The sequence below is a fragment of the Catharus ustulatus genome, chromosome 1, assembly GCF_009819885.2.
Source record: "Catharus ustulatus isolate bCatUst1 chromosome 1, bCatUst1.pri.v2, whole genome shotgun sequence".
Taxonomy (NCBI): Eukaryota; Metazoa; Chordata; class Aves; order Passeriformes; family Turdidae; genus Catharus; species Catharus ustulatus.
Genome location: NC_046221.1, coordinates 100,865,627 through 100,892,179, shown reverse-complemented (window position 1 = coordinate 100,892,179; position 26,553 = coordinate 100,865,627). Strand labels below are relative to the sequence as shown.

General features: G+C 40.3%; 1 protein-coding gene across 1 annotated transcript; it reads right to left on the bottom strand.

The window, feature by feature from the left end:
* Positions 1-10,098: 10,098 nt before the first annotated feature.
* LOC117006127 (cytochrome b5) lies at positions 10,099-25,405 on the bottom strand. Its single transcript, XM_033078439.1, has 5 exons — positions 25,205-25,405; positions 15,586-15,714; positions 13,938-13,967; positions 12,037-12,071; positions 10,099-11,201 (listed from the first exon to the last, which is right to left on the bottom strand). The coding sequence occupies exons 1-5, from the start codon at positions 25,346-25,348 to the stop codon at positions 11,123-11,125; spliced, it is 417 nt and encodes a 138-aa protein (XP_032934330.1). The 5' UTR covers positions 25,349-25,405; the 3' UTR covers positions 10,099-11,122.
* Between the last annotated feature and the right edge of the window lie 1,148 nt (positions 25,406-26,553).

The following is a 26,553-nucleotide window of genomic DNA, read 5'->3' as shown; positions in this document are numbered from 1 at the left end:
GGCCTCTTGTGAATTGGAATTGCAATCAGCTCCTCTTGTTCTGCCTTCCTGGCAGAATATCAGTATACCAACACATCACTGAGAACCCTGATCCTAAATCCATCCTTTAACAAGGGCTCATTTCTCATTTACCTGAATAAAGGCAGCACTTCATCTGAACCTAGCTCTAGCTCTATCTGTGCCATATTGCCCTCAAGCTGTTTGTGTTCCATTTTCCTCTTGGGACATCAGAAGGCAGCTATGACCCACCAAAGCATTTGTCCTGTGCTCAGTCTCTAGCTTCCTAAAGCTAAAACCACAAATGCAGCATCAGTCATAATCTTACCAAAATACCCCCCACTTAGAAATTGGGTTGATCAAGAAATTAAATGTGATAAAGTTAAGAATACAAGTTACTGAAACAAGAGTCAAGATTGTTATGAAACTAATTATTTTTTTCCTTCTTGCCCAACCTGCACAAGGTTTTTGTTTTACTTGGTTTGATTTGTTGCTTTAACAGCCATTTTTCTAATAACCAAGTAGCTACACTGAACTTGCATTGCTTACCTTCCAAAGGTATAACCATGGCTTTTATACAGAAAGTGACAACAGTCTTTTGTGTGAGGCATGGAAATTTTACAGTCTTAGCAGAGTGATGCAATGCAGGCCTGGTATGAGAGAAAAGGCTGCAAAAGTGGGCTCCTAAGAGGTGTTGTAGAGGAGTACAGGAACAAGATTTTGGAGACAGAGCATGGGCTGATGCTGAATGCTGCAGGGCTATAACCAGCACACCAGTGATGAGAAACAAGTGGTGACCTGGAAGCTGAACAAAACCCATCTTACGAGTAATGAAAAGTAAAAAAAAATTTTAAAAAAAATTTTTAAAAGTCTCTAACATAGCTAAGATGCACTGCATATAGTAAATTTAGATGTAACATGGAATTGCAGATCAATGAAGGAAGAAAAAAGCACAAAAGGTGTTGGGAAATACGAGTATGACCTTCTGAGGATCCTAGAGGAGGAGGAGGAAGAAACCACCACCACCTTCACCATACTTATCCCAGTGAAGGACTCTGAACACTCTTGCCTGGCTGTACCCACTCCTCCCCTGAAGCCATTGGCCCAGAGGAACAGTAGAAGAGTGAGTGGAACCTGGAGGAAAGGGGGAGAGTCTACACCATGTGTGCATAGCAGTTTTGACTGTATTATTATTACTGAGGCTTTCCATAAATAATTTTGAGCAACAAACAAGCAAACCTGCAGAATAACAACTTTTTTATTCTATTTTCTATTTCTATTTTCTGTTCTTTTCTCAGACTAATAGAATGGTTTCAAGTTACACTAATGCTAAATTCTTGGCTAAAGCTAAAGTCAGAGTTTGGTTTAAGATTGGATACATAGCTCAGGTTTGGAGGGTTTTTCTAGAAGAGCTTAGGCTGCAAAAAGGCTGTCAGGTGTGGCTGAGCTAAACCCATGTCATTCACTGTAATCTCTTCACATCTGTAGCAATGTTTTTGCATGTATCCCCCACTCTAACAAAAATAATTGATCCCTGTTCAGTGACTCTGTGCAGAGGCAAAGCTCAGCAACCCTTGCAGGAATCAGCTGAAAACTTAACCTACCATTGCCTTTTTTAACTTATTAGTTGCCTTGGTACATCCCAAATTCCAGCTATGGCCAGGCTGTGGGTAAGGATGATGGCTCAGGCTTGCACACACCTGTGAATAGCAGTAGGCTGGAGCTGAGTCTAAGTGGTACCACCAGCACTCCCACAGCTTGTCAGCTGCTCTGCTGCCTCTGCCTAAATCTGGAGGCTTGGAGCTTGGTAAAAGCTGATGCTGGGCCAACAGGCAGGGAAATGGAGAGAGGCTTCCCATGGAGACCCCAAAACAGTTCATGTCCCCAAAGCAGTCTGAATTTTCCCCTGGGCTTCCTGCTCTCTGATGTCTCTGAATTTGGCTTAGGTCTGAGGGAATACGTAACTGAACATTTTTCCTTCCAATTTTTATACTGGACCATGACAATGGCTCTTAGGCACCAGAAATAGTTAATTAAGCAGTGAACCTCTGAATGGAGTTGTCATGCAACAGGGTCAATTTAACTCTTTTGCCTTGGACTCTGTCCCGAGACTGTTGCCTTCACATAGTCCAGAAGAACACAAAGTTTAAGTAAACAAAAGATTATTGGTCTGCTCTGGCAACTGAGAAGGACAGGAAAGATAAACTGCCTGGGTAACCATAAAAAGATTGATTGTTGCCATTAGTGCAGGGCAGGGATGGAGAAAGGATAAGAGGTTTATCCAAGTTCAGGTGACAGAAGACAGAGAAGACAACAAGAACAAAGCCTTTCCACTTTCATTCATATGAAAATTATTCAACACATAGACAGTGAGTTTGAAAATTTACTAAAAATGTAGGAGGGAAAAATTTATCATTTCTTCTCTTTTTAAAAAGAAATCACAACCAAATGCAAAGATTATGCTTACTTTAAAAAAGATCAATCACCTTGTATTCTTTTCTGTTTATAATCATCAGGTTTAAAACTAATTTTCTAAGATTAAAAAGTATTTTTGACCTAACATTACACTAAAAATCAGATCTTTAGGGGTTTTTCCACATTTTTATCATTAAATATTTTAGGAAATATTAACTTTTTACAGAAGAAAAACAACACTACTCTAATTCAAAATGTTAGCTTCATTATGTCTCTGCAGCTAAGCCCACAGCCTGACATAACTATATTCCTCATCCCCTCAGAAAACCTTTTTGACAGTTAATCAACTTAACAAGACTCCTGCAATGATCCCAGCATATGGTCCCTTAGCACAGCTTCATGATGCCTTCCTTCTAAGGTCACTGGATTTCTCCTCATTAACCTCTACTTGCGTGACACAGCTGATCCTGGCACATCTTCAAAAGAACCCCTCCAAGCCCTCTGGGAAGGGTTTGCTCTGAGAGCTCAGCAGCCTTCTGAGGTGCCTGTGAAAGGAGTCTTGCAAATAAAGCTGTGCTAGAAGAAAAGCAAGAATTACAGAAACACAACAGGCAGCCCTGAACCATCACCCTACGACCCACCCCACTACAGCCAGGCTGTATTTAAAAACCTTCAGCTGTAGCTTTTAAATCCTTGGCCAGAGAGGAGTCAGCGAATGCCTTCAGCCAACACACCAGCAGTGGCAAGAATTGCAAAAACACACAATACATGATATGAACCTTCTGTGGTGGGTGTACAGCACTTTTTCCTCCTCTGGACCGTGAGTACTTAAACACAATAAAATCCACTAGGAATGTAAGAATCTTCCAAAAACTCCGCTGGACACAGACCAAGCCCCTCCATGGCTCAGAGCCCTGTTATTTCAGCAAGGACAGAGGGAGTTAGTCTGAATTTGTGGTCAAGAAGCTCAACATTTGTTAATGGCAGAGTTTCCTTTTGCCTCTGCCTAATTTTCAATGAAAGGCACAGTAATACTGGGGATTGAGTGGGATGTTTATACAGATCCCCCTGCTGCCCCTGGTGTGCTCTGAATCACCCTGCTAGGGACAGTAAAGCTTTGAAAGAAGAAAACAGTGCAGCAGAACTCACAAAAGCCATGTAATCCTGTATGGTATAGATGTGAAGAAAAAAAATTAATGAATCAGCTCAACCTCTCAGAAAACCTTTTGTTCCTTACTGCTCACACTGTCTGGCAACGGAACAGCTCTATGTTTGGGCTGAGTTCTTTGTCTTGGCTGTATTTTGGCACAGCTACAAAACCCAGACATAGGTTTTCTCTACAGGAGAAGGCATTAAGGACTCAAAAGGATGTGGAAGAGAGGTAATCATTCTTAAGTAGAAGCGTGAACAGAAGTTTTCAAAAACAAAAGAACTGTTCAGTGCTCAGTACTCATAGTAGCTAAGTCTGAGAATTTGATTTATAATGAGAGCTTTCCCTTTTTCAGTTGTTAACATTTATTTCCATATATGCAGCTAGATAAACAATTGGCAAGATTTCAGCAGCACAGAACAGTAATCCAGCTAGGCTTTGGCTTAAGCAGCCTTAGGACTGACTTTAGCTCAGTGAATCTGTTTATTACTTTGTTCGAGTGTTTCTAATAAATACTGTCTCTGTTGCATGTCTGTGCCTCCAAGAAGTGCATCTACCTTGGCACCAGGTTTCTAGAAGGTTGAAGTATAAATGGAAGAAGGAGGTGAAGTGACCTTGTTTCACCAGCACAAGGCATCTCATGAATGCAGCTTCACTGGTATAAAATATATTTAAACTGAGCCAGTGGCACCCATTTCAAAGGGACCAGCATGGTCAATGCAACAAAGCACTGCCAAAATGCTCAGCATGAGAATATACTCTGATGTCTGAGTAGGCTGCAGCAGCCAGACCATGGCAGCTCAACACAGTACAGGAGCAACATGGGAACAGTCAGACAGGAAGACTGTCACTACCCAAAGATAACTTCAGAGATCCTCTTCATTTGAAAATCAGCACCAGTGAAATGTTGCAGGACACTCAGAAAGGAGCATAAGAAAAGCAACTTCTATTTATAGAGAAGAGTTTCTAAGAGTTTTCAAATCCATGGGCTTTGTCTTTGGTGCCCATTGCTAGAGCAAAACTTGCTTTCATTTTACTAATTAAAAATTGTTAAAATTGCCGTTACCTTCCTTATTTTTTTCTACTGCCAGCGATTTAAAGAGCTCTAGTGAGTCCCATGCACTTTTCTATTTTGCTATGATACTTCTAATTGCTGAACTGCCTGATGACATGTTAGCTCATAATATAATTAAAAACTAGACCTTTTGGTTGCAAACCTCAGTATTTGAAGTATTGGCTTTCCTTTTGTCTTTTAGAGTGGAAATCAAGTCAAGTTCTCACCTTGCAAAGTCACAGAATGTAGCCTATGAAATTTTTATTACTAGGGCAGAGATATAAAATGCCTGTACTCTGACTTGGGCACATTAAATTGTAATAAGAAGGCTCACCCTATTTCATGAAATGGAGGTACTGGGAAGAGAGTGATAACCAGGGTTTATGGTGTACCTTCACTAAGGTCTGAGCCACCTAAATAAAAGCCACCAAAACTTGATTTGATACTACTTTCTGTTTATGCTGTTTATAGTGTAACACATTGACAAAGATATGCTAATTTTGTTGTACACACAGGAGACAAAAGTTGTCATATGCTGAGCAGCTGCTTGTGGCCTACACATCCTACAAGGATTTGTGGCCTACACTTGACTGATTTACCCAAGAAGTTGCTAAAAATATGTATACCTAAGCAAATGTATTTCTGGAAGAAGACTGTTCTTTTTCAGGGCATTTTGATGGCACTTTGTTGCATGGTCAGAATTGATCCCTTTAAAACGAACACTGTTGCATGAGTTTAAAGTTTCTTTGAAGTTTTAAATTAAAAATAAAGAAAGTATGGTTATGATATAGAACATAATTTTTGTGGAAATCCTGTTTCCTTTATGATATTCCTGGTCACTGATCTCCAGGGTTAACATCTGAGCAAGGATACAACCAATGAATAATAGAAACCATGACATTTGTATGACATTTCCAAAATTTGTATGTCATTTTTCATTATGCTAATAAAACAAGTATTAAAGTAAATATAGACTTCTTCTAATAGCATTCATTGGATTCAAAATGAGAGTATTAAGGGAAGTTTTCCCAGAAGACAGAATTACCAGAGGGCTGTGTGCCAGAAGAAATAGGATGCTGACACATAGTTCCCTGGCTTGCTTTTCAATAACACTGCACAGCACAGCTCACAGCTGCAGTGCCTCACAGCACTCACATTCCTGGGCTCAGTCCATGCTTAGTTTCAAGACAGTTTGTTGTCTTAATTCATTCCATACTTCCGATTTTTAACTATTTAATTTTAATAGCAGATTTACAAATTTGTACTCATGAGGAACTTAACACTCATCTGTTTGCCTGCAAGCTACATTACTGACACCTTTTTCAACAGCGTTACTAGAACTCCTCAGCACTCCAAACAAAATCAGAATGTTTGCCCAAGGTGTTCTTTTACCCATGGGAGTGAAGTCCCTGCAACAATGGATTTAAAATATGCGGATTTTTAAAGTACAAAAGGAATGTAGTTTGATGATTAGTTTTTTTAACCCTATGCTGCTTTGGGTTTGTTTTTTTTCATTGCGTATCAGCAGTTGGAAGTAAGAAGGCCATCTATTTTTAAGGGATTCATAATGAGCTTATGATGACTTCAAGAATGAACTGAAAGATTCCCACATGAAAGTGTGTGACAAGTCTGGAGCTGCATTCTCATGCCTCATGCAAACCAGAAGTGAGGCCCAGCAGAAACCAGTGAGGTTACGCCTACAGGAATGATGCAGACACATCCAAACTCACTCTAAACTAGGCCAGAGTCTGCCCAGGCTGTAAAACTTTGTCCAAGAACCAAGATAAATATTCAATCAGTTCATCCGTTCCAGTAGAAACAACAATGCTGGATTCATAGCAGAGAGGAGAGAGTAAAAAATCTCTGCACTTAACAGTTAGGGCACAGAGCTCAGAAAGAAAACTGTGGACAAGTCCTTGTTTCAGAGGCTGTTTCTCTTTTCTTCAGCCACCGTTCCTGCTCTTCCTCACCTGCTGACATTTATTTGAAGACACCAATTTACTATATGAAAAAGCGTAATTTGTTTTGAAGAGTCTGATCCTGTAGATGTGTTATATGTGATCTGAGACACAATCCCAGATTGACTCTCCTGGACCTTGAGGCAAGACAATCTCATATGCTCAGGCTGACACATCCAGTAGATGCTGAACTTCTTGAGCCTGTGATTGTCTTGCCTTCAGCAAAGGCGCAATAAATTATCTTGCATGCAACCAAGACTAAGAGCAGCCCACCACCAGGAGCTCCCTGTGATCAGCTACTTAGCTCTAAGTCTGCACACCCCAGCTTGTATTCTAGTAACTTGACCTGCATTCTCAAATATCTTTGTGACTTCCATAGGGTCAAAAAGGAGTTCTACAGCATCACCTAAAACAAGGTTTGCTCATTCCAACCCCAGAAGCTGTGACTGCTCAAATATAAACTCCCCTTGAGTGCTTTTCAAATGCTTATCTTCCTCAGACTGGTAGAGAACGTTATCAACGTTCTGAAAATGTATCCAAATAAATACAAGTTGTGAATCCACTCAGTTTACATGTGAAAGGATGTATTTTTTAGTTTCCAGGGTCCAGCTCACCACCCTGCTTCTAAAGCTTCTAAAGTCACAGGTTAAACTCTTCTTTCATGTCTACCCTCAAGCATCTGTGCAGAAAAAACACCTTTAATGGGTATCTCAGCAAGCCAGAGTCACGCTAAAAGCATCAACTGACTTCAGAAATCTGTGACAGGAGAATGATGGTTTTTTTTGAAAAAAAGTCATTTAGGAAAGCACACCCCTTGCTTGGCTCACCTTTTTTACTCTATTCATGCCCTCCTTAACCTTGAAGCAGTTTCCAGAACACATTTCCCACCAGTGAAAGGTAAAACACCCATTAATTTCAAATAATACATGGCTGTATTTATCTAAGACCTAAATAGGTGGGACTCCAGAGACACAGTGGAGTGCACTCACCCTGCAGTAGGATCAATCAGGTTTATCCACAGACCAGGGTCTGCAGAAAACGCGAAAATTGCTATGGTGGTTGTGCTACTGGGTACAGTTCCTGGACTTTGGAGGTCTGCAGGAGCTGTCTGGTGTTCTGTCCAGAAACACCAGAAAACCTTCCCTGAGGCTTTCCAATGTGTAACTCTTCTTGCCTGGCAGTGCTACTTTCAGTGAGCAGAACTGACAGCCATGGGCAGTACTCAGGTTGTGTCTGCCTAAGTGCAGCAAACTGTTTAAGTAAGGCACAGGAATTATACTAGGATAAAAGTAAAAATCTATTCCCTTACACGAGACTGATGTGCAGTTGTGTCTATTCTGAGCTTTGTTTTAGCAGCATTAATATGGACCATTGCACGTTCTCACTTTTAGAAAGTCATATTTTATGTCCCCATAAAAAAAGAAAATGTCAAGGATCACTTTATGCACACTCCTACATGCAAGAAGATTAAGAACAAGTCTAACTAGTTTTCAGAAAGAACAGAAAATTCAGCATTAATCATCTACCAAGATCCAATGTTCCAACATTTTCTCAATAATTCATATGCTTGTCTGCCCACCTACTTAAAAACTAAAAATATTTCAACACATAATTAATAAATCACAGGAAGAAATGTAATGAACTATGAAAGTAAAGTGGAATTCAAGTATGTCATCCATCAGTTACTAGCTTCACCATAGCTGTGGACAGGCATTAAGAGCTAAGCATAGAAGAGCATGAGTTTCCTCCTGCTTCTTGTTCCTTCTATGCCAATTCTGAAATCCTTTTCTATATTCAGGAGAAAATGCAGCAATACTATTCATGTTCTATATGTTTTGTGCACACTGATATAACTCACTCATTCCCAATGAGTTTTAGTCATTGCCAGCCTTGCAGAAAATACAGGAACAGTTTTGCTTCAAATGCCCATCAGTTTATAAACACTGTTTTACCCTCAGTAGTCAAACATACAGAAAATAAAACCAGCACCTTTGCATTTTTTTCTCTCTGAAGAAAATCTGTGATCAGCTTCCATTTGCCTAACTTTCACCCCTTGCCAGCTTCTCTCCAGCATTCTGCAAAATCCTGACCACAGCATAATGGGAAAGGCATCTGACCAGCATGATGGAGCAAGAAGAGAAAAGGAACAGCACACTATTTTTCCCTTGTCATCTCAGAGGGAGCAAGCGAACACGTTGTGCTGGCTTTACTCCACAGACACTAAGAAGCAGCCAAGGCCATCTCCATTTAAGGGGGAGCTCCCCATCACTCTGCATTCTTGTGAACAAGAGGGCAGGAAAATAAAGGCCAAAAATGCAATGCCCAAATAATTTTAGGCAATCATTACAAGGTTGTACAAGTAGACAAAAGATGACAACTGATTTAAAGCATCAACCACTAAAGCAAGCCTCTTTAACAAAAATTGGTATTTATTATCAGACAATTAGAGCAAATATTTTCAGACTGGATCTGTGGACAAAGGATTTTGTTCTGAAAAGAAAGCAGATCATCAATTCTTTTCTTTTTGCTGTCAGACTGTAAAAACATTGACTACCCTTAATTCACTTGCTTTTGCAATAGCACAGCCATTCATTCCTCACCACACCCATATATATTTTCTTTTCTCCTCTTCATACTCAAAAGCTAAAGTAGTATTCACATAAAAAGTTCTATATGACATGTCTAAGGAAAGCAGCTCTAACCTTAAGAGTATTAAAAACGAAAATAAGCCTGATCACTTTTCTAGTTTAGATCTATCTCCTTTTACAAAATCAGTTTACATTTAAAAACCAGAAAGGAATGTGTAGCTCTGAGGAACAATGTGTATCCACACCAGTGGAGGGGAGTGCACATCTACATTAACAATTTTTACTCATATCAGTTATTGAAGCACTGCCTACTTATCTGTACTCACCATGCTTCTGGTTCACATTGCAGAAATGTCAGCTGGAATACTTTTAGATGGGACTGAGTTTCCCTAGTTACTCAGGGAATTGCATAAATATCCAGTATACAGGACTGAAACAGAACTACATCATACCAAAACTCCAACATAGGAAAAAAAGCATTTCACAGCAAGCGTCTCCCTTTACAGATCCACTTTATTGCACTGCTCTATCTGCTGATGTGGACACTTATCTCTTATCACATATTTATCTGTCTGAAACTCTCAGAGGGGGAAAGCTAACCTTTCTAAAGTTTCCCTTTTTATTTTTCTGCCTTGCCTAGAAATATGGACTCGAGTGTTTTTTAAAAATGAAACTTGATTTGTGATTTTAAATACCAACTCTAAGTTATTATAGCATTTTTAAAGGTTATCCATAAAAATACCAATAAATCTTGAAGTTTTAAACTCTGTTTCATCACATTCAGAGGGAAAGCCATAGCAAAAACAGGACAAAAGTTAGTGCTTCACATGAAGTTAATGGGAGCTACTGTAAGTGCATTTCTGAGAAGTGCCCCAACAGGACATCCCATTCAAGGTCTTCAAAGAATTTGGAAATGAAGGTGTTTGAGCCAGCAGGTATAAGCAATTAAACTTTTATTCATGATCCTTTACATAAGACTAAAAATATTCACCATAAAATGCAAACTTGTAGTTATCTTGTATTCAGCAGTGAAAACAGTTGCCTCTTCATAGTAAAGCACCAAAGCACATCACAGAAGAGTCAGAAAAAGATTCAATTTATCAGTTTTTCCTCTCACAATGTACTTGACAAAGTTGAAGATTATATCAAAGGCTAAAAGTTCCAGAACAAATTCTACAGTCACCTGAGTGTTTGGCAGGAACAGTACTATTTAGTAGCAGTTACCTTTTTCTGCCTTTCTTGAAAAAAAAAAGAGCTATTTTTCACAAAACTGAAACAGACATAATTGGACCAAACATTGAGTTTCATATTTTACCTGAATTTTTCAATGGGAGATAAACATAACAGTTTGCTAGTAGGAGAACCTACAACAACTATAAGAGTAGTTATAAAAAAAAAAAAAAAGAAAAGAAACCCCCCCCCAGCTCATTATAACTGCTTGATAGGGCCCAACCCACTTCCAGGCACCTATAACACCACTCAGTTTTATTCATTACATTTAACTTGCATTTCATTCATACTATATTTTAAAAGACAACATGATTTTTTTAAGTTAAGTTGTGTACAAGTACACAGTTTTGGTAGTCTTTTAAAGCTGTAAAATGTATACCTAAAGAGAGTCCTATTGACCCTATTACAGATTAAAGAGAAATAACCAGAATCAGTGTTACATACAAAATAATATTCTACCACAGAAACCAATACAGTTATCAAATAATTCATTAGAGAAAAAAAGTGTTATACAAAAAGAGAAATGGTGCCTTTTTATCACTTCACAGCAGCATGTAAGAAGGCAACATTAAGAAAAGTGCACAGCAGAAAAAGAATTGTTTCATTTTCTGAAAAACTTGAATTTTTCTTCAGAGATCAGGCTTTTTTCCAGGAAAGTATTGGGTTAGGATTACTTATATTTCCTCCCAGAGAAGGTGTCCTCTTCTTGCATTAATTCTCAGTAAGGCGCTTACTCTGACATGTAGGAGCGATACATCAGGGCCACGATAATCGCTGCTATTGCCGGGATCACCCAGTTGGACCATGAACTAAAGGGAAGTTTTTGAAAAAGCACTTTAGGAAGTGACAACCAGCAAGTTATAAAAAGAAAAAAAAAAAAAAGTCATTGCTTAAAGAAGTCCTTCCTCCCCACTCCAACAAATATTTCAGGGCAACAGAACACCTGGATTGGGCAGTAATAGTCCAGACAAGGGAAGAAGCTTGTACAGCATGGCTTTGTACTAGAGCTTACAAGAAGTTTTCTTACTAGAGAAGAATAAAACCTCATGCACATTTAAAATCATGGTGTGCTGCCCAGAATGTCATTCATTCAAAAGCCATTTAAGTAGCAGCATCACATGACACTAAGCACCCAAAGGATTATAGAAGAGTCCTCTGAGGTTTCAGCAGTAGGCAATTGTCAGCAGGATATAACTTTAAAAAGTTTGATTCAGTGGTACTCCAAAGTGTTTTTCAGCCCCCTCCCAATTCTGACAGATCTTCTTTCTTATACAAAGAATCCTGGTATTTCCCTTAGATGCAACAGTGGTAGCAAGGCAAATTTTAAAAGCAAGGCATCCATGCCAGTAAAACAGTTGGCAACGGCACCAAGTCTTCCCTTCACGTGGCAGACTCAAGAAATAAAGGCCTGTGCAAAACAAACCATTTGGTAGATACTGACACCTGTCAATATGAGTAAAGTATCTACCTAGTAAGCTGACACACTGGTGAAGTGGTACATAGATGCCAACTTGGACTTTACATAGAACAGAAATTTCCATGCACCACCCCCTGACATTTCAGATTCTAGGAGGTAAAAAGCTATTCAGCTTTTTAAGATTCAGAAAATCATGAGGGACTTCAACATCAGATGTCATACTGTACCTGGAAGTAGACTGAACAGTGGTAATAAGAGTTTCCTGGAAAGCAAAGCATAAGAAGATATTTACTTCAGGAAGACAACCCTCTCCATCTTAACTAGCCCCACAGTTTCTCAAAACTCATCAAATGAGACCAATCTAGAAACAACTCAGTACCTGCATTTGGGAAGCATTTTCTTCTAATTCCTATAGCAGTTCTGTTGTATTATAAGCTAGCTAGCAGCAGTTTCTACAGCCAACATTGCATCAAGTTCCTAAAACATTTTCAACAATTTTGCTGCAAGTTTTTATGAAGCTAACTTCAACCTTGGGTTACATATGAAAAGTTTCAGTCATCTCTAAGACAAAAATCTTTTCCTTGACGAAAATCAAATTGAAAAAACTTGGAATTAATTCAGAAGTATTTTTTATATCAAACTACATAAAGAAAGCTACTAATTTACATCTACAAGGTTTATTAAACTCAAGCGTTTTAGTGTGGTGTTTCAGATTGTGTAGGAATCAGTCAAATTGTCATAGCTGTTCCTGATACTGATTTGGACTTCTTGTTCAGTTTCCACAGGTCAAATCCCAGTTGGGTACCCATGCACAATTTATATGAAGACTTATTAATTTGAATAACTAATTGTGTATGACCGTAAGTTAATTTTTAAAATCCAAGCATTAAAACCCTACCTAAATTTAGTGGTATTTACTTGCATTGGTATCAGAACATTTGCAATTAAATTAAAGCACCCCAAATACCTTCTGGAATGACAGAACAAGTGTAGTGTAGGTCGCTATTTGGACACATCTTAACTCCCACCTGATTATGCATTGGCCAAACTAATATTCTAAGTACTTCAGTTTGGTAAATTCCTCTGACATTAGTCAAAGGATTATCTGCTACAACTTGCACTGGGCAGTCTGTTCTCAGTGGGAAGAAGCTCAGAATTTCAATCATTATGCCATGTCTTACTTTTCTTAGTATACTAGTTCCAGGCTCTAATTAAAAAAAATAATAGCTGACTTCAATGCACATATATATATATATATGCACACATGTAAGTTTTCTTTCTTTTCTTTAAGTAATTCGTATCATTGGAAGATCTCGCAAAAGTGTTTGCGTCTAAGAAACAATCTCTCAAAACAAGAAGATTAAGATCTTATTCTTACTAAGCTTCATTTAAAAATAATTTCCAATTATTTCCCAAGCATGCTGCTGTACTGGTAAGCCCAGTACAAACATCTTCAATGGACTCAGCAGCAGCAACTGTACAAATTAATCCCTGAAGCACCTTCTCCTTTAAGGGACATTTGATTTTTTTGGAGTTTGATAGCTGAGTGCCAACACAGATTAATTCTAATCGGGATGGAAAAAAACCCATTAGAAAATAAGCACAACACTGCATTCACAGGACACTCAGCAGAATCTACTGAAATAGTCAGAAAGCAAAGAATAATTTCACCTTGAACAGGGTTCACAATTGCAATTTAACTGATTTATAACACATAGAATGCCTCTACATTCTCTATCTACTAGCACGACCAATATATTGTTAAGCATCACATTTTTCCTCCCACAAACACTTATTAGTTTAATCTGTTCTGCCAATAAATTGATTTTTTTTCTCAAACTGAACACCAGAAGACCATTGACTGACTCCAGTCACCTTTTTGCTATAGTATAATGCCATCACACTTAGTAACTCCCTGGTATGAAGCCAAACAAATTAACGAAAATAACAGTTAAGGGAAAGAACAATTTGAAGCAGTATCAACAGGTCTAAAAGATTTAAAACTTGAAGCATCGCACTTCAACTGAATTATTTCTTTTTCTGAGGGTATACCATTCATACACAGACACTAAGACACTGCATGTAATGCCCAAAAGAAACAACGTGGCATTTCAAGAAATGCACTTACTGTTGGTTTCTGAAGCTTGGCTCTATCATCCTGCAAGGAAAAAAAAAAAAAGCAAGAAACATTTAAACAAAATCTGAAAGCATTAAAAACAAAACTAACTCACACAATTTATCCCTAAATTCAGTTTGCAATTCATTCTGTTAATGCATAAGTATTTTTTGCTAGGTAAAAACAGACTTGAAAGAGAGCAAATATCAGTGATTGATTTTGAGCTAACATAAACAAGATCACTTCCGTAACTAATACTTCCCAGTTTTCAATGAAGAAGTGAAACCTGAGACTCCAACGAATTTCATTATTCTTTGTGCCCATGTTTTTACCTTTCCTTTATCTCTGGAGAGTACATAACCTTGGCTTATACATTGACTACAATCATATTAATTCTGCTTAGTGTACTTGTACTATCAGGTAAAGTTAACTAACTGGTCGTGGTCCCATGTCCACTGGACCAAAGGTCCCAGATTCTAGGGATCTTTCATAAACTCAAAAGTTCTGCTTGGCATAGTCATATTCATTATAAAAAAACCCAACAGTATATAATCCTGTGATTTCTGTATTTGTACATTAAACTACCAAGCTGATGGTTTCATATCAAGTGAAAACAGACACTTGCCAAACAAGTAAGAACTGGACTGATAGCCAGGTTAAGAACAAAGTTTGTAGCACAGAAACAGATGGCAAGCCTGCAAAGCCACCAATGTGCATCAGAGCTGAATGACTTATTAGGACAAGCTACACTAGTAATATTTATCAAGAGATGACCCGAGACAAATAGGATTGGGCATCTTACTATGAAATAGGCTACTCAAGACAGTGATTTTTACCCCAAATGCAAGATAAAACACACATGAAATAAGAAGAAAAGAGGCAGGAATGGGCAGTAAAGTAGAGCAGACAGACACACTAGCAGCCTCAACCTTGAAATAGTGGTTTTTAACAATTAAGATGCAGGAGAGTTTAACTATGGCCTAGCTGAAGAAAGCCAAGGTAGCAACTCTATAGCTAGAAAGAAGTACTACTTGAGACAGCAGAAAGGTGCTCATTAAAAGTACGTGAAATAGGATGGACAGTATAAAAGAGAGGACATGACAGTGGGAACTGATCATAAACAACCCTGACAACCACAAGTAGTGAACCATGATACAGCTAAAAAGGGCAGAAGACAGAGCAACAAACTAGAAGTACAATGCTTATAATAAGCAGTTTCTAAACATATCTATGAAGAGTCAGGATTGCACCTTTCCATGCAGATGGAAGTGACAGCATTAAAGTGCTTATTAAGTAGTCACTCTGCATTCTGGCATAAGAAAAGGTCTAGACATTCTGACATACCACCTTCAGGGTTTACAGAGCTTCATTACAAAGCCTACAGGGAATGACAACGATTCCACATTCAGTTTATTCACTAACTAAGCTGTAAGGCAATTTAAATCATCAAAAGATGTGACCATCCTTTATGCTACGCTAATCAAATCCCTCCACATTGGGGGAACTATCTCAAACCTAAGTCCATCCACAAACAGCTGCAGGACTGCCATCCAACCAAACTAGCAGTTCTTCTTGACTTTGAAGTAATTACCAGACAAGTAACCAGATGCAAAAGCAGTATAGTAAACACAAAGGTAAGGAGACACTTTCATATACTCACGGGATGAAGTTCCCCAACAATAAAGGATTCTGACAGTGTCCTTGCATCTGTGGAATGGCCAACATCTTCAAAGTTCTCAGTAGCATCTCCTCCAGCTTGCTCCCTAAGGACCTCTTCACCTCCTGGGTGCTGTAATTTTTAATGAGTTTGAATTAGTTACTGAAATACATTTCATATTCTAGAAATAGAAATTCTGCCTTTTCCCATTTCTAAAATTAAAAAAAAAAAGCAAAATCAGCCGTCAGACTTTCTAGAGCAAACATAAGCCTTTCTGAAAAAACTAGAGAGCTTTATGTACTCTCTGAAGCCAAAAACAAGGAAGCTAAGTCTCTATTTCATTGGCAAAGAAGTGATAAAAGGCATTACCCATTGCAACTAAAGCATTTAGAAAGTTATGTGGCAATCAGTCTGTGTTTTAACAGCCCAACTATCATCTGAAGTTACATTCTGTGTTTTCACTTCTTTAGGAAACATGCATTTTTATCCAAGCAATGTTTTATAGAGCAGAAGGATAAAAGCCAAAAAGGTATAAGCTGCAGCAAGAACATTCCAGGAAAACAGAAAATCTGTTCACGAGAAGCGCAATCAAGCATTGGCAAGACAAGCTGGCAAGGTGCTAAGGAACCTGACCTTCTAGTTAATCCTGGTTTGAGTGGGGAGCTGGGCCAGATAACTTCAAGGGCCCTTTCCAAAACAAATTATGGCACAAGTATCAATTAAGCACAACTGAAAGCTCACTCAAGACCCTAGAACAGCAATTTGGTTTTCATAGACTATGGAATCCTGAAAGCACATTGTTGATAAAACCCCTGAGATACAGGATCTTCTAATACCTCAATTCATCACCATTCCCTTAACATAAACCCCTGTTCTCCATTAACTTTTATTCTTCCCCAGGATGCACTTTGGGGATTTTATGAAGTATTTATGAAGTTTTTATGAAGTACATTTTTATCTATCAAATAACTCTGCCTGAATATACTGCAAGATCTATCACATTTTATAATACAGTGCATTTCCTCAGCTCCAAGCTACTTATTTATGTAACAGGTAACATGCCACAAACATTCACCACTCAACTTTCAAGCACAAAAGTACTACATAAACATTGGGAATGATTAGATAAACAAGTTAAAAGCACTTACTAGTACTGCCTTGGATTAAGGCAACCATGGAATAGATATTAGCACTTTACCAGTAGCAGGTGAGCTAAAAGGCTTTGGAACTTCTATTCAATTTTCAATGCTTCTGAGTACAATATATAAAATTATGGAAAATATGCAAAATTTCTACAATTTAGGGTCATCTTGTGGGGAGCACAGCTCACCCAAAAGCCCATAGGTTAAAGAAATGGCATTTCTACTCGTTTAGGCAATTCAGGTTAGCACTTACTTCAAATCCTATTAATCTTGTATCAAAACTTCTCTTGCGACATAAACGGTATTTGTTCATAGAGATGAACCAAACTACTACTATGAATTTTCAGCAGTACCAGAACTCCACAACTTGAATCTTCACATTAAAGGCAGACATTTATTTTAACAGATTAAGGAGAAAAAAAAAAAAAAAAACCTAAAAATCCTAACACAACACTTTTTAAAGAGCCAAGAAAACTCAGTTATTAGGGTAAAGGATCCCTACCATGACTAAGCAAAAGCAAGATTAAGCAACTGATAAGAGAGATTAGATGCAGCAGCTGAGCCAAAAAAAGGTCAGTAGAGTACAAGCAGAGTAAAGATTATGCAAGAAACCTGCAAATATGGCATGCTCACCAAAATCCTGTCCTTGAATCCATTCTGGCAAGAATTCAGGGAAAGGACTGGACAAAAGTTGAGGGAGCACTCAAGTTCAATATTGCCTTGAAATGGCACTTAACTGAACTTTAGTCTAACCAGCACTCCCAAGACATTACCTTAACTAAATCTTCATATAATTTCTTCAGCAATGTGTGTTTGGGTTTTTTAACACCATGCTAAAAAATTGTGCCACCCCAAATAGAAAAACATATGTACCAACTTCAGCAGAAAAGGCGGCACAACTCCTTGGAAAAAATGCTTAACAAACAAGGTATCAACAAGTAGCAAAAGGCCCCAAAGTTAAACCACCCATAAAGCACCAGCAGCACAAGCAGTATGTAAACTCCTGCTCACACATTGCACTGAAACCAAACCCCACTCATACAAACACATAAAATACCAGTTACTCCAGCAAGCCATCAAGATCACCTGGTTTACACTAGCTCACAAAACAAAACTCACTATCCAGCCAAACAAGTAGCTATCTACCAATGTAACTGCACCTACATTAAAATTACTTCATGGAGTACTTGAACAAACTACTCACAGGTTGCCAGCTACAGAATGATCATGTACTAACTTGTGTTCCCAAATTCCTCCCTTGTGCCACTACAAAGCAATCACGTAGCAGTATGGGCAGCACCACAGAGGCACTCCAGCTTTTCCCTGTAGAACTAGTTTTTTGTCTAATTAGCAACTGATCCCACTGTCTACAAAACTACAATACTAGTGTCAAGATAGCGACTGCAACCAATCCTCTCTAGCAACCCTCGCACTGACTATCACAGATCAGATGAAGAGGACAAATTCACCCTGATCTCTGCCATTACAGATGCAAAACTGGTAATTTATTTTTATGACATGAGCAAGGCTAAGTACAGAGAATCACACACAGAATTCCAAACTTAAGCCATCTACCAGATAATGTCAATAATAACCTACTAGACATTGATGGGAGTACTTTGAAACTGAACACTTTGCTTTTAGATGCCACCTCTGCTCAAAAATATGAATTTATAGACCCTCTGTAAATAACTAGCACATAATACACACAATTAATGAAAAGATTTCATTAAAATCTTTCATTAAAACCTCCCCAAATCAAAGACAGCAACTGTAATGTCTCACACAAAGGGCAAGAACTGACTTTTCTATCAAAAGATGAGCATCTTTCATGGTTGGATGAGTTTCCCAAAGCTTGTTTACACAAGGCTTTTGTTCATGATTCTGCCTGGTAAACAAAGCCTGCTACCATAACTGCTACTTTATTAAAGATCCTCTGGATAGACCCTGGAACTGGAAAGCCCATAAGGGTATACAGATAGTGACTCCTAAACCAAAATCCTGTTGATAAAAGTAACTGAAGAATTCTTGCAGATAAAGCTGTGGTTCAGGGGAAATGAAAAAGCTTTTGATGATAAATTAAAAGACAGCCTAGCTCATTCCTAGGATATTCCCAATATAATAAATAATCTAAATTACATGCATAACAATGCCTATACAGAGCTAGCACTAGTACAGAGCACAGACTAATTCCTAACAGCAGCACATCAGAAAGTTCTAGATACGGCAAATATGCAGTTAATCTTGTTGCTCTCATCCGGGTCAAAAGTCCATTTTACCTCATCCTGAATGCCTACCTTTTCTCCCCCTTCCTACGGTCATGCAGATTTCTCAGTGTCACAGTTCAAGACTCTATTAAAGCGTAACTACCTTAATTTGCAACTCCTGTGCCCTCTCACTTCCTATACTGAGGGAATGAAATTTAGGGTTCAATTTAACTTTCAGGGACATCACCAAAGGTCTCCATTAGTGGCAGTCTGAAACTCACATTTCACTTTCTGCACTACAGGAATAAAAAGCAGAAAGGGGGCAGTGACAGATCCAGGAACACCCAGAGAACATCAGTGCTATTATGCAGGACAGACAGACAAATGCTTGTTTATTTCAAGGGCATTTTCATGTAGCTTGAAGAGAGTCCTCCAAATTGTTTCTATCATCTATTTAAGTTTCAGGACAGAAGTTGTCAGCTCCTCTAAAATGTCAGGAGCCTAGGAAAGAAGATCTCTCTCTGAAAGTATATTTTTGAAAACTATCATTAGGCTTTTAGATAAGTGCAAACAAAATACTCAGTAGCTCGGTGCCTGCCCTGATTTCAGCTGGGATAGAGTTGCATTTTCATCTTGGAGGCTGGTAAAGTGCTGTGCTTTGGATTCAGTATGAGAATAATCAGTGATAACACACTGATGCTGCAGTTGTTGCTGAGTAGCACCCTAATTCAAGGACTTCTCAGCCTCCCATGCTCTGCCAGAAAGGCACACAAGAAGCCAAGAAGGAGCACAGCCAGGACAGCTGATCTCAACTGGCCACAGGAGTATTCCATACCACAGAACATCATGCCTAGTATACAAACTGGGAGGAGCTGGCTGGGAGCTGCGGCTTGCTGCTTGGCAATGGACTGTGTTAGATCTTTTTGTCTCCCTTTCTACTGTAATTATTATATTTTATTTCAGTTATTAAACTGTTCTTAATTCACACATTTTATCTTTTTTCCTAATTCCCTTCCCTATCCCACCAAGGGGCTGTACGGCACTGAGGTTAAACAACAACAGTGCCCATTTCCCCCCTTACAAAACAGTTACAGCTCACAGAGTTTCACTTAAAAGTGCTAAGAAGGGCTATTTCTTAAAATATTTCCAGATTCTCCTGCAAGCTTCATCAGAGTTTAAGGAGGCATTAACACTGGGTTTAATCCTCACACTGCAAGGTTCTGCAGGAACAGTTCCCATGGTTCAGTGGCAGACTCCAAATGTGCCAACACAGGCATCATTCAATGTAAGCTGATCATGACTTTAAACATGAAAGGCATTATGCTACTCCTCCACAACACCACCACATTGCATGAAGGTAACTTATTGCCACATAGATAAGTGAACATTTTTCATCCTGATGCAGCAGAACAATATTTGCTTTTTGTACTTTATTTAATCAGCATTACAAAACACATTTACTGGGAGCTGTCCATTCTAGAAGTTTAGGAAAAGTGCTATGGAAGCACAAGTACATACCTTATAGGAAAAAAAATATATTTACTAATAATGTTTTTGCTGAATTTTTAGACCACCCACAATTGAATTAACCTAAACAAAGTCTGTATTAGATTAATATTAAATGCATGCCATAGTTGGTTTCCAGAACAAGAAACTCCTCTCTGATAGAAATGTTCCTATACATGCCAGCTTTTTTGCCGAGCTTAGGGAATCCAATCAAGTTCCCACAAGAGCCTCAACACAAAGGCAAGTAAATCAAGACACAGATCATTTCTATACGCCCATTTTTTATAGCTATTCTTTTTAGCCCATTAGATTAATGTCACAACCTGACTAGAGTGATGATCATATTAAAAATGTAGGGAAATACTATAGCGCATTGCTAATGTACTTTGTCCATTCATTGACATTTCATGTTTTTCATATCTGTAATTATCTATAATACACATATGTGAGTACACATGCATTTCTAGCAGTTATTTTCCTTTAAATGACATAAGACTTGATCCTGGTTTCAGTTGGGACATGGTTCATTTTCTTCTTAGTAGCTGGTACAACACAGTGCTTTGGATTTAGCATGAGAATAATGTTATTAATGAACTGATGCTTTGGTTGCAACCAAGCAGTGCTCACCCAAGTCAAGGATTTTTCAGTGTCCCATGCTCTGCCAGTGAGGAAGCACAGCCAGCACAGCTGACCTGAACCAGGCAAAGGGATATTCCATACCTCAGAATGTCACACTCCATTCATAAACTGAGAGGAGTTGTCCATGAGCCACCAATCACTGCTCAGGAACAGGCTGGGCATGGGTCAATGAGTGGAGAACACGTGCATGGTGCATCATTTGTTTCTGTTGGGTTTTAATCTTCTCTCTTCTTATCATTACAATTGCTGTTACATTTACTTTATTTCAATTATTAAACCATCTTATATTGACCCACAAAATTGACCTTTTTCATTCTCCTCCCCATGCACTGAGCAGGAAGGTGAGTGAGCCACTGCATGGTACACAGGTACTCCCTGGAGTTAAACCACAAGACCTGAAGCTAAGGAAAAAGTTTCCCAAATATCCTGCAACACAGGTCCAACACCTTTAATGACAAATCACATAAAAGTTTCTGGTTTCAAGAATACTCTTTCTTGCTAAGACCTTTTAAATAATGCATTCCAAAAGCAGAGGTCTCTTGATTTCTTCTCCCAGACTTGCAAAATCAAAGAAAATTCAGAAATGAATATTCAAGCTACAAATTTTCCCCAATATCTTCCACTTAAAAATACAAAAACAAAACAAAACAAAAACTAAACAAGAAAAAAATCAACCTGACTAGAAAACAGCGTTGCTGGAATCTTCATTAACCCCAAGGACAAGATCAAAGCACACAGCTGTTTCCTCCTTCAGCACTTTTTCTATACTTCATATGATCTTTAAGCCTTGTCCCTTAGGAAACCAAGCTACTATGGGTCACACCACTCCCAACACATACGTCACCATCCCCAGCCCATTTCGCATCTAACTTCAATCAAGTGTTCAGGGGCTGATTTTTCCCCAAAACCAAACAAGTTCCACTAAATATCTGCAAGCTCCATGAAGACACTCTTTAACTACTGTAATGGAGTGAAAAGCAGCATTACACCTTCACTTATCAAGCACAAGAGCATCAAGATTGAAGCACAGTAAAGTTTTCAACTTCATTATTAATAAGAAAATATTTCCATAAGTTAATGCAGTAGCTGAAAAGATGGCTTATTGGTTTAAGAAACAGGACTGATGAGCTTAGCTGCTGCTCCCATTTCTTCACTCCCCAGTAAACTGATACTTATGAATGACTTGGGAAGAGCATGAGTGAGGTGGTGCTTTAGCAGCATACCCTTTTCAATGCTACTGGACTTAAATTTCAGTGGGCCACGTTAAAGTCTTAAAGCTTTTCTACTTCCAAAAAGAACTGTAAGAAATAAAACTGAGTTTAACCTATAACGCTATTGAAACAGCTAACATAATCCCCACTTGGAGTAGTGTTTACGGTATTCTGGAATGAACCAGCAAGAGGTTAGCTTCAATTTCTCCTCAGCTGTCACATGCAAATGCCTCAGGCTGTCTAACAGCATCAAAAGAATTAGTTAACTTAAGTGTTATGCTATGCTAAGTAACAAAAGCATTTTAAAAAAAAGTTTTTAAAAGTGGCCTATGAAGTATCATAATCAAAGAGTTCTATAACAAAAATTATCAACACGGTGAATATTAAAATGTCAAAGAACTTTCCATCAGACTGTAGCTTCACTTAAAATATTTTGGGTAATTATTTCCAACAATCTCATTCATTATCTCAGAACGTCTTCAAAATTTCAGCTCAAAACCAGCCATGTTCTATTGAAAGCTGTTTAACGTGAGGGTGGAGTCTGACTTAGGTGTACCAGAGAGTCTCAAGACATCCCTCACATTGTCCAAAACACAATTATTTAAATACTTACAAACGGAATTCTTTTGATATGTTGCCAAATTATCAATTTTGTCCTGAAGGATAAAAATGAAGTTTGCTTCGAGAAATTTACACAAGGTGAAGTCTCTTCATATTTACCAATTTCACCTTCACGTTTACTGAAGGAAGAAGCTGTGCAACTACTTAAAACCTCATTAGAGCCTGGATTTTTTTCATCAAGCATTTTTTGTTGTTGTTGGGTGGGGTAATGTTTAGGGTTTTTCTAAGTGGTTGTGGTTTTTTTTTTTTGTTTCTGCCTCCTCAATCTGGACAGTATGTACAAACAATACAATTATGTATCAATCAAAACTGATCAAGTTTCTAAAAGCTAATTCAGTTTTGCAGACTACATGAAAAGCTGCATTCTTCTCCAGAGCTTCCACAATTAAATTGGTCCTGACTACATAACCATACAGTAATGCCCATAACTAATGGATGAAGATGACCAGGGGCAGAGCTAGATGAAAAATAATGAAGGAAGAGTCAGTAGATCAGTTTCACAATCTGCCTTGCTGAAAAGACAAACAATTTGCATTGACAAACAACTTAAGAATGAAATACTACCTGTGTCAACGCTGCCTCTGAAAAATTGCTTGTCAACCCTCCTTTGCAAAATGCTCAGTTTCTCCTTTGAATTACAAGTGTTTACAAGAACAAAAATCAAGATGGGGCTACAGAACTACTGATGCTTAAAATGTGTCATGCCTCTACCCATCTGAACTGTATCCTTTAAAAAATTAATTTAAGTCTACCATACACTTTTTAGTTGGTTGTTTTTAGGGAGAATTTCTTCACAGAAAGGGTGATTAGACATTGAAATGGGCTGCCAAGAGACATGGCAGCCACTGTCCCTGAGAGTTTTAAGCAAAGACTGGATGTGGCACTTACTGCAACGGTCTAATTGACCATGTGGTATTTAGTCTAAGACTGGACAAGATCTCTAAGACTGGACAAGATCTCTTAACTGATCGTGTGGTTCTACCTTTGCTAACTGGGAGAAAACTCAAAATAGTTAAACCTAGCACCATTCAATTACTGAAAAGAAGTGGCAGTTTTATTTCTGCATTTCCACTGAATAATGTTTTTAGTCAAATAAGTAAAATGCTTCTTTAGTAACTATGACTATCAATGATTACGCTAACTGCTGTCTGCCAGAGATCAAAACCATTAACCACTAACTGGGGAACAAAAAAGCCCAACCAAACACAGCCAAAGGAATTGAACTTGACTCTAGTGCTCTACACTAGAGTTTGAACTGGTGCAGCTTTGCAGCACCACACTGCATCCCCACACCGAGCAGGTTAGGGCAGCAGTGAGATCTGCCCTAATTTTCTGAACCTGGCTGCCTGTATGCAATGCCAAGTCTGCCATTTCCTGCAAATAAAGACCACCCAGGACGTATTTATTTGGCAGATAGGAACACAAACCACTGTGATCAAGAGGCTTTACCAAGGACTGGATATAAGGAAGGAGTTTTTTACAGTGACAGGAGTGAGGCACTGGCACAGGTTGCCCAGAGAAGTTGGGAATGCCCCATCCTTGGACACGTTCAAGGACAGGGGCTGGGAGTAATCTGGTATAGTGGAGTAACCTGTCTCTGCCCTTGGCAGGGGGCTGGAATCAGATGAGCTCTAACGGCTCTTCCAATCCAAACAATTTGGTGATTCTGTGACTATGAGAGTAACCCCAAGATCTGTGACATTCTGCATGTTGTGGTGCCTTCCTTCCACTTTGTGAAGTTTCTTTCCTGTTCCACAATACAACACACACTACAACAGTGTGAAGAGAGGAGCTGGTGACCTTTTAGTTCACAAGATAATACGGCTCTGGGTCCCAGCTGAGTCATCACTTTTAATTCTGTCTTCAGTTGGCACACCAAAGCAAGAAGGAGATAGATTCAGCCCCCACTCTTGGTACCTAAGAGTCACACAACCCGCCTATCATATCCCTCAATACCGACTCCACTTTTTTTCTTCTTATCCTTACTTACTGGAAATTCATATTAGTTTCATAAAGTTTCAGGCGGGCGCGGGCTCACAGCGGATGACACACGCAGCAGCGTAGCCGGCGTGCGCGGCACCCGCGGCTTTCTCCAGCCCGAGAGGCGCCCGGAGCCCGGGCCCGCCCCGCGGCTCTTCCTCCGGGGCGCTATCGCGGCCCCGAGGGCGGCTCGCGGCCCCGAGGGCGGCTCCCGCCCCCGCCGTGCCGCACCCGCGGGCCAGGGCAGGCGAGGGGAGCCCGCCAGGAGCACGGCGCGGGGAGCCGCCCTCAGCGTCCCGGCAACGCCAGCACCCACCTCGTCCAGGAACTTGGTGACATCGTAGATGCGGTTGTGGATGATGATCCAGGTGCTCTGGCTGTTGTTGTGCTTCTGCACCTCCTCCAGGCGGTAGTAGCGGCCCCGCCACGGCTCTTTCCCGGTCTCGCTGGAGCCCACCATGTCCTCTCCTGTCCCGCACCGCACTCACCACAGGCTAACACGCCACACACCGCCGGGGCCCCGCCGCAGGCCCTATCACCGCCAGTCACCGCCCCGCCCCTCCCGCCCAGCCGGCCTCTCATTGGCGGAGGGCAATGCCACTCAAAGCAGACGGGCAGCCTGGCGGCAGCCGCGGCGGCCGGAGGCGGGACTTTGCGGCCATGCCCCGCCCTCCCCCCGCCTCCCCGCCGTCCCACGTGACCGGGCTCCGGCAGGCGGGGCGGAGCGGAGCCAGTGCCGGGCCGGGCCTCGCTGGCTCCGGTCCGGGCCTCGCTGGCTCCGGTCCGGCCGGTGTCGGTGCCGGTGCTGGGATCGGGGCTTTTCCATTGTCCGCTTCCTGGGGTGGTCACCTCAGCGTTCGTCGCCTTTGGCAGCGCCGGGCTGCCGGCCTGGCTGCCGGTGTGCTCTGCGACGAGCTAGTCGCCGGCTTGCAATGTAGAATGGTTCGGGTTGGAAGGGACCTTTTAGGTCATCTAATTCCAATTCCCCTGCTCTGGGGACTACTAGACAAGGTTGTTCAAAGTCCGATCCAGCCTGGCCTTGAACACTTCCAGTACAATAAAGACAAGGAGCTGCTCCGAGTGTACAGCACAGGGCCACAGAGGCGTTTAGGAGTCTACAGCACTTCTTATGGGAAGACACTCAGGGCGCTGTCAGACTCTTTTCAATGAGACAGCACGAGGAGCAGTGGTCATAAACTAAAAAACAAGAAGTTTCACCTTATCATGAAGACCTTTACATTGAGAGTGGCAGGGATGGGCCGGTCGGGGCTGCCCAGGGAAGTCGTGGAGTCTCCCTCTGGAGACATTCAAAACCCACCTGTCCGTATTCTTGTGAAGCCTGCTCCAGGTGACCCTGCCCTGGACTAGATGACCCCCAGAGGTCCTTCCAACCTAACAATCTGTGATCCTGTGTTCCAGTACCTCAGTACCCTCTCAGTAAATAAAGCTTTTTTCCCTAACATCTAAGCTGAATTACGCTGGTGCCGCTGTGGTACGGCCGGCTGGCGCCCCGGCGCGGCGAGCGGCTAAAGCGCCTTTGCCATGGACACAGGTAGCGCGGCTGGGTTACCCCCGGACACAACGCGGCTGTGCCGGGGCTGTGGCCGCCCGAGCACATTGCCCTCTCCTGCCCGTGTCCCCGCAGGCAGGCGCTGCCCGGGAAGT